Source organism: Ananas comosus, unplaced genomic scaffold (genome assembly GCF_001540865.1).
Source record: "Ananas comosus cultivar F153 unplaced genomic scaffold, ASM154086v1, whole genome shotgun sequence".
Classification (NCBI taxonomy): Eukaryota; Viridiplantae; Streptophyta; class Magnoliopsida; order Poales; family Bromeliaceae; genus Ananas; species Ananas comosus.
The window spans coordinates 39,422-55,396 of NW_017893401.1; the positions used below are offsets into that span (position 1 = coordinate 39,422).

Sequence of the window (15,975 nt, forward strand, 5' to 3'; positions counted from 1 at the left end):
GCTCCATTCCAGGAGCACCGCAGAACGAAGGGCTCGAGTCGAGCCGGTACGGAAATCTGATATCTGGGCCGCCTTCTGCACACCGCGAAGCCGGGCATTTCTCGAAGAAATCGTCATCTGCATCATTTCCTGAGACAGTTATGTTTCTCCCTGCAGCAGGGAGAAACAGAGCTAACAGAATAGCAACAAGCCTAGGAGGCACTGCAAATCTGTGATGCAGAGAGCCTCCGAGGGAATTAGATGCTTGTTCCAACTAAATTAGTCAATTATTGACTACATTATTGGGACATAGATGTATACGAGACACGGAACACGATATGATCGGATATGATAATTAACTCGGCATCGTTGACAAAATTTAGGACATAAACACGATGAGGTCAATAATAAAATAATTTTTTAATGTAATATTATATATATATTGTGTACAAAATATTACAATATTTTCAAATTAGTAAATAAATTCTAATTCTATACCCCACAAAGTTGGTGCATAAATTCATTACCTGCTCTGCGTTTATAAGTAGGTTGCATTCGCTACACACATCACAACAACATTTTTGAACCTCATATGATATTAAAAACATTATACACAAAAAATTATAAAATTTTGAATGATGAATTTTGTTTATATGGAACAACGGTTATTTTAACGCTATAGATTCTTTTTTCTTTTTTTTTTTTGATTAACCAAGGATTTACCCTATTTGAAAAGGAGCTACAGGGGGAGGAAGGCAAGAACCTTGCACTGCATAACGCAAGGGTTCAGTGCACTGGTAATCAGAAAAAGGAAGTAAAACAAGAATTGCTACTAGTGTAATAACCCAACGAGATTTCTTAGCTCTTCCAAACAGACAACCAGAGCTTAACTAAGTTAGCAATAATCTTTCCCAAATCTCCGAGCGAAGAGCGTTTGGAGGTAAAGATTCTGGCATTCCTCTCTTTCCATAACTCCCAGCATGCTGCCACAAAAACAAGATCAAACGAAGCTTTTGAGTTTCTCGGTAGCAACGGTCTGCAGCGAGACCATCTAATGGCGACCTCCCCATCAGTTGTTTCCAGCAAGTCAGCTATGGTCGGGTGATGGTGAAGAAGCATCCTCCATAGGGCGCTCGAGAAGTTGCATCGAAACAGGAGATGTTCAAGAGTTTCCTCGTTATTTTTTTTTTGAGAAAAAGGTAGCACGCTACTTGCTTCATTCATTCAGAATATGAACTTAACTATATAGGTGAGGCAATAAGGCCTCTAAAGAGATGAAAAGTCGGACAAAGACGAAAAAAAAAAATAAAAATAAAAATAAAAATAAAAATAAAAATAATAAAAATAAAAATATTAATAATAAAAAAAAATCATTGTTTCTCCATAGGGCGAAAATTTTTCCATAGGAACGTCAAGTATTTAACCTTATAGCAACCACGGATTAGATCAGTCTGATTCCTCCAAAAAAATTTTCCTCGTTATTGTAACACAATACACATAGACGGACCCTGCCATCCGGGCTGTGCTAATATCTCGGCTGTCAATTAACATCTAAGTAAAGATTTTCCTCTCTGTGTTTTTTTTAAAAAAAAAAAATCTCCGGGTGTGCAGCAGACACGCAAGTTCTTGTCTGGCAACTTGATTCGGTAAAACATGGCTGCGGGTGTGCAGCGGATACGGGTCCTTCTTGACTGGCTAGTTGATTTGGTAAAACAAGGCTGCCATCGACTATGTCACAAGGGTCTCCATTACGCCACATATATATATATATATATATATATATATATATATATATATATATATATATATATATATTACGCTGTACTATACTGTACTTAATTATACTGTACAGTATAGTAAGGAAAAATAATTTTTTATTACTCACTTAATTACGCTGTACTATACTGTACTTTACAAATTTTGTTCACCTTATATATTATACATACTTTTTTTTATTTTCTCAAAGGCACCATTCAACGATCCCTTTTTTTCTTCCAATCCCCACTTTAAGGACTATTTGGTTCCTCAAAAAAAGTATGGAAACGAGCTTTCAAGAAAATAAAAAAGTTTCATGCAAAACTCTTTTCTAAGTTTTCACTCGTTTGGTTTGAAGAAATATAAGCATTTTTTTTTAAATAATTCTATTTTTTATAGAAAACTAGCATTTTTATTTTTTAAATTTTTTAGGAAAACAAAAACACCAAGTTTTCATAAAATATGAAATTTATTTTTCATAAAAGCTTGTTTTCCTTATAACCAAACGGACAGTCCGAAATAAATTTATAATTTTATGTGAAAGATGTTAAATATACTAGTTAAAAGTGGTAGAGCATTTATTCAATTTATTTTGGCATAAAAATTTAAAAATAATAATAATAAATTAAAATAACTTGATAGAAATAATAAGTAGTATAATAAAAATAAAAATAAATCTAAAATATAGCGTGGAGATTGATAAAATACATAATATAATGGTATTTCTGAAAAAAAAAAGTTTAGTATTAATGATTCCAATAAAATAATATAAGCAGTATTATATAGTATAGTATAGTCTAATTAAAACCTCTTCAATATTATTTAATAAACTGGACTCTAGATCCTGTGCTCTCTGTTTTTTTTTTTTTTTTGTTATTGTTATTGTTGTTGTTGTTTTTATTTTTTATTTTAAATTTTTGGATGTGGAGATCAGTTTGAGGACTACTGAATGCAATTGGGAATGATTAGTAGAATAATGCTAATTAAGATGGAGTTCAACCTTAATCAATGGGGAGTATAAAAGAAGAAGGGCTGCTCCCTCCTTCCCTCTCTCTCTCTCTCTCTCTCTCTCACATTTTCTTCTTTCTCTATTTTTTTTTTTTTTCTATTTCCTCTATTTCTTTTCTTAGAAACAGAGAGTTTTCTAGAGAAAGCTCGAAGCCCCCACTGACTTTATTAATTTAATTGAACCAAACTTGTGGGCCTATGAATAGGTGTGAGGTCCCCATACCAAGATAATTTGTGGAGAAGTAGTTAGTGTAGAGAATAAGGGAGTAGTGGAGAGATAGCTTAGTGTGTTAGTGTGTGGTGGGTTTGTGTGTGAGCTTTTTTGGTCTGTGAGTATAAATGTGCGAGTCCACTACAAAGTAAGTGCTGTGCGTGAAAGACTGGTAAAAATATATATTTTTGTATCAATAAAAATTTTGTAGTTATTTTTGGTATACCGATTCTCTACATTAGCCACCAAACAAACGAAAGAAGTTTTCTATGATTTTCTAATTAGTTTTCTATATTTTTTTTTTTTCGAGGTCCTCCAAATCCAAAAGGAAAGATAAAGAGAAATATGAAATTAATTAAATTAACAATAAAAAATTATAAATAAAGACATCCTAACTGTTTGTGTATTAATTTATCTTTATTTATTTTTCCTTTCTGCTTCAATAAGTATGTTCTATTAATAGCAGCTAAAAAGATTGGTGTGCCTTATCAAAGCATAACTCTAATTTGTGCATGTGGTATACATACCTCGATTCAAAAATATTTATCTTGCATTTAGTTTATTAATTATCATGTTTGGTAGACTAATTAGCAAATGACAGAATAGACCAATTTGCTACACTCGTAGAAGTTCAAGAAGCATTAAACAAAGAGAAAAGGTCTTCAAGCAAAAACCTCATGAAGATTTCGGAGGGCTAACACTGCACTTTAATATAAGTCCCATTCATACATGCAACTATAGATAGATGATATATAGATAATCCTCAAGTTACTAGCCATGAAATGCTTTGAAAATCATTGGCATATAACTGAGTTGCTCCACGCAACAGCAAACTTAGCTTTGAGTAATTGAACTAACAAATTTTACATCCTTTATATTATTGTCTGAATTTGAACAGTCTTCTTGCTCCAAAATGATCGATAATTCTATTGAGATGGATTGCATGGAAGACTGACTTGCGGAGATTAGCTGTGAGGATGCAAAGAAGGGCCTTGGTGGCATTTGCAAGTTATCCGTATCCCCTTCCAACATCTCCACAACTTGGTCCATAGACGGGCGATTTGACGATTTCATTTGAATGCACCACAACCCCACTTTACATAGCTTTCTTTCTACTTCATAAATCTCAATATTGTTATTTATTTCAATGATCCCATTATTCTGTGTAAGTTGATCATAGATCCAAGAAGGATAGTAAACTTGGCTTGTATTTGCCATTATGTTGTCCACATTCCTTCTGCCTCCTGCCATCTCCAATAATAGCATTCCAAAGCTATAGACATCAGATTTGTCAGATACAACACCAAAATTCCTTGATACTAATTCCGGAGCAATATATCCAATGGTTCCTCTTGCTGCACTAAGAGAAACAAGACTATAATTCTTTGGGTATAACTTTGCAAGTCCAAAATCTGAAACTTTTGGGTTGAAATGGCAGTCTAGGAGAATATTATGTGATTTGATGTCGAAATGTAAAATCTGCATGTCGCATCCTCGATGCAAGTAATCGATACCCCGAGCCACCCCAAGTGCTATTTCATTGAGCTTATCCCAGGAAAAGGGCCTATTACTAGTTCCTCTTGCCGAGAAGATATACTTGTCCAATGATCCCTTAGGCATGTACTCGTAAACAAGAGCCCTCTTTGATCCTTCTGAGCAAAAACCAATAAGCCGCACTATATTTACATGGTGAATCCTGCCAATTGTTGAGACCTCATTGATGAAGTCTTCTCCGTTGAATTGATAATTTCCGAGCATCTTGATGGCAACATGTTGGCCATTTAAGAGTGTACCTCTAAAGACCGACCCAAATCCTCCTTGTCCTAGCTTCTCTCGAAAGTGGCCCGTGATTGCAATGATATCAGTATAGGAATATCTCGTAGTTGAGAGCATTTGCTGTTCTCGGAGAAACTTTTCTACAATGTCAATAGACACATGACTGATCCATAACTTATAAGCCAGTAAAATGAGAAGCGAAATTGGTGCAAAAACGAACCTCCCTAACACCCATAATGCTGAAAAATAATTGCGTAAGTTAATTGATTAGAGGGGAGCAAAAAGAAAAAAAACAGTTTGCCACATGCCACTTAATCATGTAGTAGATTTACCTAGTAAAACCTTCGCAATCTCCATTGCAACAACCACAGCGAATGCGTAGCGATAATAGTGATTGCTGTTGAATAGATCGTTCATGCAGCCAATGAAAGAGCGCTCGCTTTTAACCAAGGAGTATGGCATGGAGAGAAGCTCTGTGGTGTTGGTCAAATTCCTAAAAGTGCTGCAAAATATGCTATTATGATGTACGCTGGTTCATGTGGAGTGAAAACTAATTATTTATATTTTAGGATGATTTAATCTTGTTTTTGTTTTCATTTTTGAGGACGAAATTTGAACTCTCAAAAATAAACGAACCTATGTCTGGTCAATTAGTTGTTGCTATATATTCCATAAAAACAAGCTATTAATTAACCAAAGAACAACAGGGAATATCATGACTTGAAAGTTAATGTGTATGAAATTGGAGTAAAATGCGTAAGCGTGAGATGTATGAGAAGGCCTAGCTCACTACAACAATATTGAGATATAGAGACAAAATATTTAGCGACAAAATATACTTTTGTCGTTAATAGTAATTAATTAGCTTAAGCCTTTGAAGAACAAAATATTTATTTTTGTATCAAAACAGTAAATTCTGAATTTGAATCTTGCTAGACTCTAAGCTTTGGCTAGCTATCAAAAATTTCAGGCCAAGAAGTGTGAAAAAGTGTTGAATCTAAAAAAGTATTAGGCTTAATTATACTATACTATACTAGACTAGGTTTTTTCACTGTCGATATTGTACTATTTATTTCTTCAAACAAACCAGTCAACTATCTCTTCTTTTTTTTTTTTTTCAAATACACATCACTCAACTATCCTTGTTCTTTTTCAAATAAGCAATAAATCTATAATTTTAAATAAAAGCTATTATAACATATTGATTGAAAATGGTAGCACATTTTATTAAGAGCATTTAATACAAAAAATTACAAAGTACATAAAACCACAAAAAATAGTTAAAAATAATTAATTTAATAAAAATTTTCTATGAGTCTACCGTGGAGCTTTAATTTTTTTTTTTTCCTACCATTTAATTAATGCTTCTTAATAAAGTTGCTGAATTTTATATAAAATAATAAATTTATTAATAATAATGCAGATTTAGTAATGGCAGTGTAAAGATTGGCGAGAAAAAAAAATAATTTAATGATTTTTAACAGAAAATAAAATAGTACAAGATAAAAAAGAAAAATAAATCTAAAATACTGTATACAAATTGACAAAATATAATAAAATAAATGGTGCATTTGAAAAAATAATTAGTACAGTGTAAAAAGTGAAAGAAAAAAACCATAAAGTACAGAGTTGTAGAGTGTAGTTAACAAAATAATTGTAGCTTAATTCTTTCTTTGGAGAACAATAATTGTCTTATATAAAAGACTAAATCTTTGACAGAAATAGCAAATAATTTAGTCCTGTAGCATTAATTTGGTGTTAAATATAAAAATATTTACAGTCACCGTTCTCTACCAGCTTAAGCTTGTAGAGGATAATGGTTGTTTTGTATTAATTATCATTTGGTGTTGAAAAACTATTTTATAACCAAGAAATTTCCTTCTAAACTCAAAAGTAAATTTGAAATTGCATGTAGGCTTGGTTGCTAGGTCATGAATACTGGTGAACTCTAATTTATATACGGTAGTGTTTCCTACCTTTTTGCTTCTTTCAAGCATTTACGAATCTTTGCGGATGTTGTTGTTGGATCATGGATTACGTCCCAGGTAAGCTTGAATCTCTCCTTTAAGAGCTCAAAAATATTGGTGGCGGTCAGATTCACGACATCACCGACAGGAATCCATGCTAGAAATTCACATGAGGGCTTAATATATCTCACATCCTTGTATTCCCCAAAAGCAACTGTTACATAGACAAATGAGTTGTTACTGCTTAGGCAAGGCACGCGCTGGTGCATGCCGTCTTGGATTGGCTTCGTGCAATTCATAAAGAGAACCCCGTATACTCCAGGGTAGTAATACAAAGATGAAATATTAATAGGTGGTAGAGATTGGAGAGGAAGAGAGCAATATTTGTCATTTGCAAAGATGGGATCAACAAGACTGATTGTCATGTCTGTGTACGAGATGTCGGTTACGTAGTACTTTGCCGACCCCAACTCCAGCATAGGTTTGCTGTCATCGCAGAGGATCTCGTAGTATGGGGATCCGCTTTGCGGCGGATCGCTCTTCAAACAGAAAGGATAGCGGATGTTCTCGAGATCCCCACACGACGAAGAACAACAGACATGCTTCTTGCGGCCTTCTGCGACGCAGACACAAGTGAGGAGGAGGAGGAGGAGGGGGAGGAGGAGGCATAACATCATAAAACGAGATTCCGATCGAGAAGCCGAGCAGTTGAACTGCTTCTTGATTCCCTCACGAGAGATTACAGGTCGACTAGACCCCCCCATAGCTAGTGGCTGTAATTGGTAGCAAAGGAATTTCTCTTGTGGAGAGTTCTATATATGTCGTTTGATATATGTCCTTATAATACCATTTTTAACTCTCGACTTTTATAGGTATATAGCAACGTGTATTATTTAAAGATGTGGAAAAGTACAATAACAGCACCACTTAATTATGATTTGTCTCATCTATAAAGTTGCATGCAATGTGTATTATTTTAAACAAAACAAAGACAATATAAAAGCACCACTAATTAATTCTATGGTGAACTAATTAACACTAGTGGGGAAGGAGATAGAATTGACCTCTGACTTAGACTATGGTGAGGACCCCTCCGAAGTCAATCAAACTAGCATGTTTGATTAATGTAAAGAAAATTATCACGAGGTAAGTAAGGCTCCAAATATAGCTGTTGAGATGTGGACTACATAATAGTGATGACTATTTAATTGCATTAATTCTAACAAAAACTATTCTCTGATATTAAGCCTGTGGAAACAAAGGTTTCAAGAAAAATGTGACTGCTAAATCAAGTCTTGGATGTGGATATCTAATCCGAAATAAACTTTAGGTAGTTGAAATCAAAATTAAGGAAAAGGCAAGTTGTAGAGAAAAGTATACGAAACAGACCATCCTCAGCCCAGTAGGGCCCAAATCATTTGAGTGGTCTTCGTACTCGGCCCGAAACTAGAAGAAACAAAGCCTGGCCCAACAACCCGAGCGAAGCCCGATACCCACTCGGACCTCTTTACGCCCGTCTTTTAAATAAATTGTGCATAAATAGAAGTATATAAAAATATGTGTACAATAATATAAAAAGAATCTTGTGTTATGAATCTTATGATCAGCCTAATTAGGCACTAAACTATTTAGTGTCTAAATTTTTGGGTCGGGCCCAAGCCCAATATTGTTTTTCGAGAATGTGACAAACAACCCAAATGAGGCCTGGTCCAACAGGCCCGGTAACAGGAATGAATGGTAACAGGAATGAATGGTCCACTCGGAAGACATTTCTCAAACAATGTAAGTATTTACAGGGACACATGTGATATTGCAAATTTACAGGGGAATATTACGACATTTTGTAATTTGCAGGGTATATATGAAAATTAATTCTAAAATTAATGGATTTAGGGTAGATTCTGCTAAATCTATTTAAATAGGGACAAACATTTGGAATTGAGCCTTCAAATTTATTATGAGACTGCACCCTTTAGTTGAGGACAATTATGGTCATATATATAAACTTAATTTAAATGTATGCATCCTTTGAAATTCATTTTTTTTATATATAAGTATACTTAAAAATTAATTTAATCATCTCCATCTATGCTCTGCATTAGGGGTGTAAGGTGCGGCCCAGCACGACACGGTGACTTCTGGAGGGCTGTGTCGTGTTGGGCCACGAGTGATCTAGGGGCGTCAAGCACAGTTCCTAAAAATTTATCTGAACTATGAATTATTTTGAAATAACTATTTAATTTTCAAATTTCTATTTGATTTTAAGTCTCAACTCACCTTAGACTGTAATTTGACGACTCTTATGATATCACCTCTTTTGTTTTCTAATACTAAAAACCTAAAAGAAATTGGAGGGTTGTAGGGATTACAACCCTTTTGGATGTAGACTTTGCATTTCTCAAAACAAAATTGATTCCATCTTTATTTTTGTTATTTGTCAGCTTGCAAATTTATTTAAAAAAATAAATAAGAAATGCGGTGATGGTAGAAGGGTATATTTGAAAAGACCAAAAATCAAAATACTTTTGTGCCCCTAACTTAAGGGCAAATAAGAAATGTTGGTGATGGTAGAAGGGTATATTTGAAAAGACCAAAAATTAAAATATTTTTTGTGCCTTTAACTTAAGAGCAAATAAAAAAATTCGGTGATGTTGGAAGGGCATATTTGAAAAGGTAAATAATAATTTTATACAGATAACAGCTATTAATTATTAATAGTTCATTAACAGAGTTTAACTTTAGGGGTATATTTGAAATAGGTTGGAACGTAAAAAAAATATTTTCAATATTAGCTGGTCCATCTGGAAACTAAAAACCCCCACCAAAATTAAGATATTCATCTGGGTGTTACTACGGAACAGACTTCTCACTAAGGATAGATTGCGCACCCCGAGAGGGCCTAAGAAGGAAGTCTGCGTCCTTCGCACCAGCACCTCGGAATCACGTGATCACCTGTTCAGTAACTGCGTGTATGTTAAATACCTGCTCTTCAACGCTGACGGCCCGGAGCTACTCGCCGACCCCCAAATAGAGGCTCGAGAATTATGGATCAGACTACTCAGTCAAGGAAACACCAAGACAAGATTGAAGAGACTTTCTACTTTGTCAGCAACATAGTGGGTGGTATGGACTAAGCGAAATAACACTATATATCTTCTGAACGACACCTCCCAACACCCTGTGCTCGCTCGACTATATTATTGTTCTCCTAAACAACTAGAGCAATTTCTGCTGAGTGCGGATCATGCATTTAGCTTTTTTCCTTTCTTTTTCGCATCCTTTTTTTGGTTTTTTCGTACTTTTCGTTTTTTTTTCCGGAAGCCTTAGCTGCAGCCACCTTGTAAGCCTAGTTCACCCCTCTTAATGAATGAAACAGATAGCTCACTATCTTTTTCTCAAAAAAAAAAAAAAAAAATAGTCTTCTATGAGGATAAATCAGAAAGTCGAAAATTTTTCAGAAGTATATAAGCAATTGCCTCTACAATTAAATCTATAGCGACAAGAGTTATACACTTAACAATTCAAGCAAACAAAGAAGCCAAAAGAAAATCCAAGATTAGACCACCACAATTTCATAAGATAATTTATCATAGGTACCCTTCTCCTGAGCAGTATGACGTAGGTTCGAATTTTGCTCGTAGAAAGGAAAATAAAACAAGTATAATTAGATACGAAGTAACTATGAACTCGAATACTAGCTATATGTTCAAACGCGCTCCTATACTTCACTAATTTGGAGCTGTGAAAATTACATCTTGACCTGTGAGGACACAAATGGTGTCGGTGGCATTGGCAAGTTCTGCAAATCGCCGATCAACATCTGCACGACTCTCGTCATCGACGGCCGATCCTTCGGATCCCATTGTATGCACCACAACGCCACAACGGCGAGTTTTTTCGCAATCTCTGTTTCGCCCGTATTTGCTATCTCTATCGCCGGCCCAATGTCTTGCCCATTCACTAGTTGATCATAAATCCACTCCGGAAAATAAAACTCGCTTTGGTTCTCAATTCGAGGATCAGCGTTCCTCCTCCCGCCAACCATTTCCATCACCAGCATTCCGAAACTGTAGACGTCCGCTTTGTAGGACACCGCTCCGAAGTTTCTCGAATACATCTCCGGCGCGATATAGCCCATCGTGCCCCTTGCCGCGGTCATCGTAACAATGCTTTGATCTCTCGAGCACAGTTTTGCGAGACCAAAGTCGGATATCTTTGGGTTGAAATTGCGATCCAACAAGATGTTGTGAGGCTTGATGTCAAAGTGCAAGATGCGTTGATTGCACCCCTGATGCAGATACTCAATCCCCCGAGCAATTCCTGTTGCGATCTCTAACAATTTCTCCATCTTTAGTGGCTCATGAAGGGAATTCCTACCTTTAGAGAAGATGTACTTCTCCAGTGATTCATTTGGCATGAACTCGTATATAAGCGCATGTGTGGTTCCTTCTGAGCAAAATCCCAACAAGCGAACGACATTGAAATGGTGAATTCGTCCGATTGTCGCGACTTCGTTGGTGAACTCTCGACCGTCCCACTTCGATCTCGCGAGCATCTTTACCGCGACAGGAATTCCATTTGCTAACTCGCCCTTGTAGACGCTTCCGAAACCGCCTTGGCCCAACGTATTCTTGAACCTTTTAGTAATCTTCTTGAGCTCCGAGAAGGTGTAGCGAGTCGGTTTTATGGCGTTGTACGACGCGAGGAATTTCTCCACCTTCAAACGTATTTCCTTTTCCCTTTTGGATCGTGTATAGAAGTAGACTAAGATAACAACAAGCAACAAAAGTATAACAAATGCGGCGGAAGATGTTGCTGCAGAGAGAATTCAAAGAATCACAGTCAGTTAATCATAGATAAATATATGTGAATTATGAAAAAGAACTTAATTCATAACTCATTCTAAGCGGATAAGCTTAAACCGCATGCAGCGTTGATGAAAATTTGAGAAAAAGTGGAAGATCTTGCGCTGAAACAAAAAATTTCCATAAGATACGCACCTGCGATGAGCTTGACATTTCGGCCTGCGAAATGAAGAAGAATTAAGGAGTCAGATGACAGCAATCAATTGGATGCAAAATAAGGTAACGGGGGATCGGAATGTCACCGCGTCGGCAGAACGCTTGGTTGGTCGCCGAGCTAAATCCACAGAACTTTTTCACCTCCTCGCAGCGGATGCATTTATCAGTTATGGGAGAAACATACCACCCTAGAGTCACCTCGCCGCGCGTTGTGAGATCGGCCACCGTTTCGTTTAAGGTGGGCTGGTCAGAATCGGATTCCGTCATCGGTCGGAAGGGAATGGTAAATCTGTTTGAGATCACCCGACAATCCGAAGGGAGACTGGTAGCATAAGCATAGGCACGCACCACGTAAACAAATTGCGATGCAGTGCTAAGGCAAGAGATCGGGCCGGCGATCTGGTAGTCTTCCTCCGGTGTCCATTTTCTCGGGCAGCCTAGCAAGATGATATCCCGATCGTCCCATTGTGGATACAATGACGACGTTAGATTGACGGATTCCGGTTGTCCCGTCAAGCCGTGTAGACACGAACCTCCCAGCTTGATCGTGATTTCACCGTAACGGTAGTCGATCGCAGTCACGTTGAAAGATCCTGTATGTGGGAGCGCTAGGACGGTGTCGTTGCCCGAGCACGAGAGCTCCATTCCGGGAACGCTGCAGAACGAAGGGCTCGAGTCGAGCCGGTACGGAAATCGGATCTCCGGGCCGCCTTCTGCACACCGCGAAACCGGGCATTTCTCGAAGAAATCGTCATCTGCATCATTTCCTGAGACAGTTATGTTTCTCCCTGCAGCAGGGAGAAACAGAGCTAACAGAATAGCAACAAGCCTAGGAGGCATTGCAAATCTGTGATGCAGAGGGCCTCAGTGGGAAAGCATCTTTAATAAATGTACGCATTTCCAACTAAATTAGTCAATTATTATTGGCTATATTACCGGGACATGAATAGGAGACTCGGAATACAGTATGATTCGGATATAATAACTCGGCAAAGTCAACAATAAATTAAGAGGTGAAGCTACTATGCTATCGAAGTATAGAGAATCTGGTGCTTCTAATTTTTTTGGCCCTTAGATCAACTTCTTTAATTATTTCTAATCTTTGAATTAATACTATTTCTATGTGGAGACCACTCAACCTTAGATCAACTTCTTTGATTATTTCGATATTATGCAGCTAGCTTACACGCGTTGTTCTGGTCTAGCAAGTTGACTGGTAAAATATGGCTGCCCTTGACATTGGGACGAGGGTCTTCTTCATGCCACTATTATTGCTCTTCTTGGAAAAATAACTTCGTGACAAGAAGTGGGGCCTATTTTGACGAGTCTCCTTAGGATTCTTAATGGCCCTCAAAGACTTTCTCGGCCTATCGCCGAAACAAATATGCGTGTAATTACTGCCAACTTTCTTTAGAAAATTCTTTGATTCTGGGTTCTGAAATTGGCCATTGTTTCAACAATTTGTGGTCCAAAGTATGTTTGAAAGTAGTTAGGAATAAAAATAATAGGCTTATTGGAGAGCAATTGAGCTACTCTTTTAGGTTTCGTTTGGTTCGGAGTTAAGTAAAAACTTGTTATTTCGGAAGTAGGTTTAAGTTCAGGATTAAGCCTGAAATAGATTAATTTTATATTTGGATGATAATTGAGTTGTTCCGGAATTAAGAAAAATAATGTTTGGATAGATAAGATGGATAAGAAAAATAGTGGATAGTCATACATAGAAAATAAGGATATTGTCCTAATTATTATATTTAAATTAATTTTTTTTTATTTTATATTTAAAATTTTAAATTTAAATAAATAATTTTATAATTAAAAAATTCAAAATTAAAATCTATATTTTTAAATCTCAAATTTAAAAATTTAAAGTTATAACTTTTAAATTTTAAATCAAATCTCAAGTTACAAATATAAAATGTCAAATTTAAAATCTAAATAATTAAAATAATCATTTTAGAATTTTAAATTTAAAATACAAATAATTAATTAAATATTAAATTATAAAATTATAAATTTTAAAATTTAAAATTTATATTATATTAAAAATTAAATAGCATTGAGCATTAAGCTATCTCGCCCTATCGCAGAGGGTGTAACCCACACACACAAATGATTATACCCGAATAACCATTGGTAGGAAGGGTTAATTATCCCCTCCCAAAAAATGTGTTGGGGTTAAAGGGGAGATAACCTCTTATCCCCCCCCCCCCCGCTTAACCCCCCCCTTAACCATGAACCATACAGGAGCCTTAGAGTGTTTAGAATATCTTAAAAAGATACACTTTTTTTCTCTAGTACCGAACTTTATATATTTGTGAGAAATATCGTATGTATAAGCTGCCGAGCCCTAAGGGCGTAGGTGTTCCAAATTTGGTTTCTTAGCTGTCCACAATTCATAAGAGTGGAAGGTACTGTCTTGCAGGGTATACGATTAAAAATGTAAGCAACAGTTAACAACACATCTCCCAAAGAGACAAACAAATGTGTTTACGTCATCCTTGACCTAACCATGTCAATTAAGGTGCAATTTCTTCTCTTCGCTAAACTATTTTGCTGCAGAGTGTTAGGAATTATCAGCTGTTTGGTTATTCCCTTTTCATCACACAATTTTTTGAATTATTCAGATAGATACTCACTGCCTCGATCAATTTTTAAGGTTTTAATTTTCATATCTAACTGATTCTCAACCTCATTAATATAATATCTAAAACAATCCAATACTTTAGACATATAGGAAATGAGATAGACATGACTGAAGTGCGTATGGTTATCTATAAATGTGATGAAATAAAAAGCACCACATCTTACCCTCACATTCATTAGGCCATAAATGTCGAAATGGATCAATGGTTTTCGAGTCGCTTTTCCCGTTAAACAATGATCACAGATGAGCAGGTCGATTTTAGTGAACGAACTCAACAACCCGTCTCTAACTAATTTAGTTATTCTATCCTGCCCAATATAACCAAGACGAGTAACGTTATGATCATTCTCAACAGAAGATAACAAGAAAAACAAATCATCATTATTATTATTATAATCAATGTCCAAAATTATAAAACTATTTGAAATAAAACCTATTCTGTAATAAACAGTTCCAAGATAAATCTCAACTATATCATTCTCAAAACTAAAAGAAAAACCTAACTGAATCATAGCAAGAATAGAAAATAAGTTCCGTCAAATTCCTAGAGCATAAAGTATATCATAAAGGTACAAAGTGCGACCACCTAGCATGGTCAACTTGTACGTGCCAACGCCTAATACATCGACATACTTGAATCGTTTTCCATGTATACGCTTATACTCCTTGCAGGCACACGACGGTACTCGACAAATCCCATCCGATCCCTCGTTACGTGGTCTGTTGCTTCTGAATCTACAATCCACATAGGGAGAGATTCAGCAACAAACATGCTAGAAGAAACAACAAAGCGAGAATCAAGATGAAGGGGTACTTTTTTCGTCTCAGTGCAATCACGAGCGAAGTGCCTCAGCTGGTTACAATTGATACAGGTCATCTTCGACCTGTCTTTCCTGCCATATCGTTTGCATCTCTTTCTTTTGCTATTCTTCGCATTCTTAGGTGCAGATCCGCTATGGTTTTGAGGCCGACTAGTCCTCTTTCATTTGAACTCAGATGTTCTACGAAAGTTTGACTCAGCAATATTGGCAGTTGGAGTTTTAACCTCTGTTAGTTAATTCGCGTATTATAAGCGAATTATTCACAAAAAAATACAAACCATATAAAACGCTCCGTTTACGAACTTTTTTCAAAAATTCAAAATAAAAAGCTTTTTTTTTCCTTACTTAGAGTATTCTCGATTAAAATAGTTTGACCGAATTATATTTCAAAAAATTCGGATTAAGCAGCCCTCGAAACATGAAATTTTTCAAAAAAAATTGGATTGGGCAGCTACGGAAAGGTGAAATTTTTCGAACTGACGTCGCGCGACCACCGCTCCACAAGTCCGTGCACCTTCTCGTGAGCAGTCGAGCAATCTTGCCTGTTCAATTTTGAAGAAAATATGGAGACGAAACAAAGCAAAAAGGAAAAGAGAAGAAGGGAGGAAGAAAAGAGGCAGAGTGAGGAGGAAGGAATCGTGGTGTAGGCGGTTGGGAAATGGCGGGGTTCACACTTAGCCTCGTGGACCGTGCAGGAGTGAGAGGTCCATGGTAGACCTCTCACTCTCTCCCCTCTTTGTGTGTGACTATATATATATATATATATATATATATATATATATATATATATATA

General features: G+C 36.2%; 2 protein-coding genes across 3 annotated transcripts in view; both read right to left on the minus strand.

Moving 5' to 3' along the window:
• Nucleotides 1-3,703: 3,703 nt before the first annotated feature.
• LOC109705923 (rust resistance kinase Lr10-like) overlaps nucleotides 3,704-15,975 on the minus strand; it is a 38,468-nt gene continuing 26,196 nt past the window's right edge. Inside the window, exons 1-2 of one of the 2 annotated variants that reach the window (XM_020226709.1) lie at nucleotides 5,062-5,131; nucleotides 3,704-4,968 (exon numbers count right to left, since the gene is read on the minus strand). In XM_020226709.1, coding sequence (XP_020082298.1) covers nucleotides 3,788-4,968; nucleotides 5,062-5,086 — 1,206 coding nt within the window. In that variant the 5' untranslated portion in view covers nucleotides 5,087-5,131 and the 3' untranslated portion in view covers nucleotides 3,704-3,787. Of the gene's footprint in view, nucleotides 4,969-5,061; nucleotides 5,132-15,975 lie in introns of those variants that run through there. The other variant, XM_020226710.1, reaches the window with a different exon arrangement.
• LOC109705922 (rust resistance kinase Lr10-like) lies at nucleotides 10,329-12,612 on the minus strand. Its single transcript, XM_020226708.1, has 3 exons — nucleotides 11,804-12,612; nucleotides 11,697-11,720; nucleotides 10,329-11,511 (listed from the first exon to the last, which is right to left on the minus strand). Exons 1-3 carry the CDS (start codon nucleotides 12,555-12,557, stop codon nucleotides 10,445-10,447), a joined length of 1,845 nt encoding a protein of 614 aa, XP_020082297.1. The 5' UTR covers nucleotides 12,558-12,612; the 3' UTR covers nucleotides 10,329-10,444.

Bases quoted from the DNA above. Each gene is read 5' to 3' on its own strand.
- LOC109705922 (XM_020226708.1), bottom strand. From the start codon at position 12,557: ATGCCTCCTAGGCTTGTTGCTATTCTGTTAGCTCTGTTTCTCCCTGCT. The intron at 11,721-11,803 runs GTGACATTCCGA...TTCATTTCGCAG, and splicing joins CCAAGCGTTCTGCCGACGCG to GCCGAAATGTCAAGCTCATC. The intron at 11,512-11,696 runs GTGCGTATCTTA...TTCTCTCTGCAG, and splicing joins AAATGTCAAGCTCATCGCAG to CAACATCTTCCGCCGCATTT.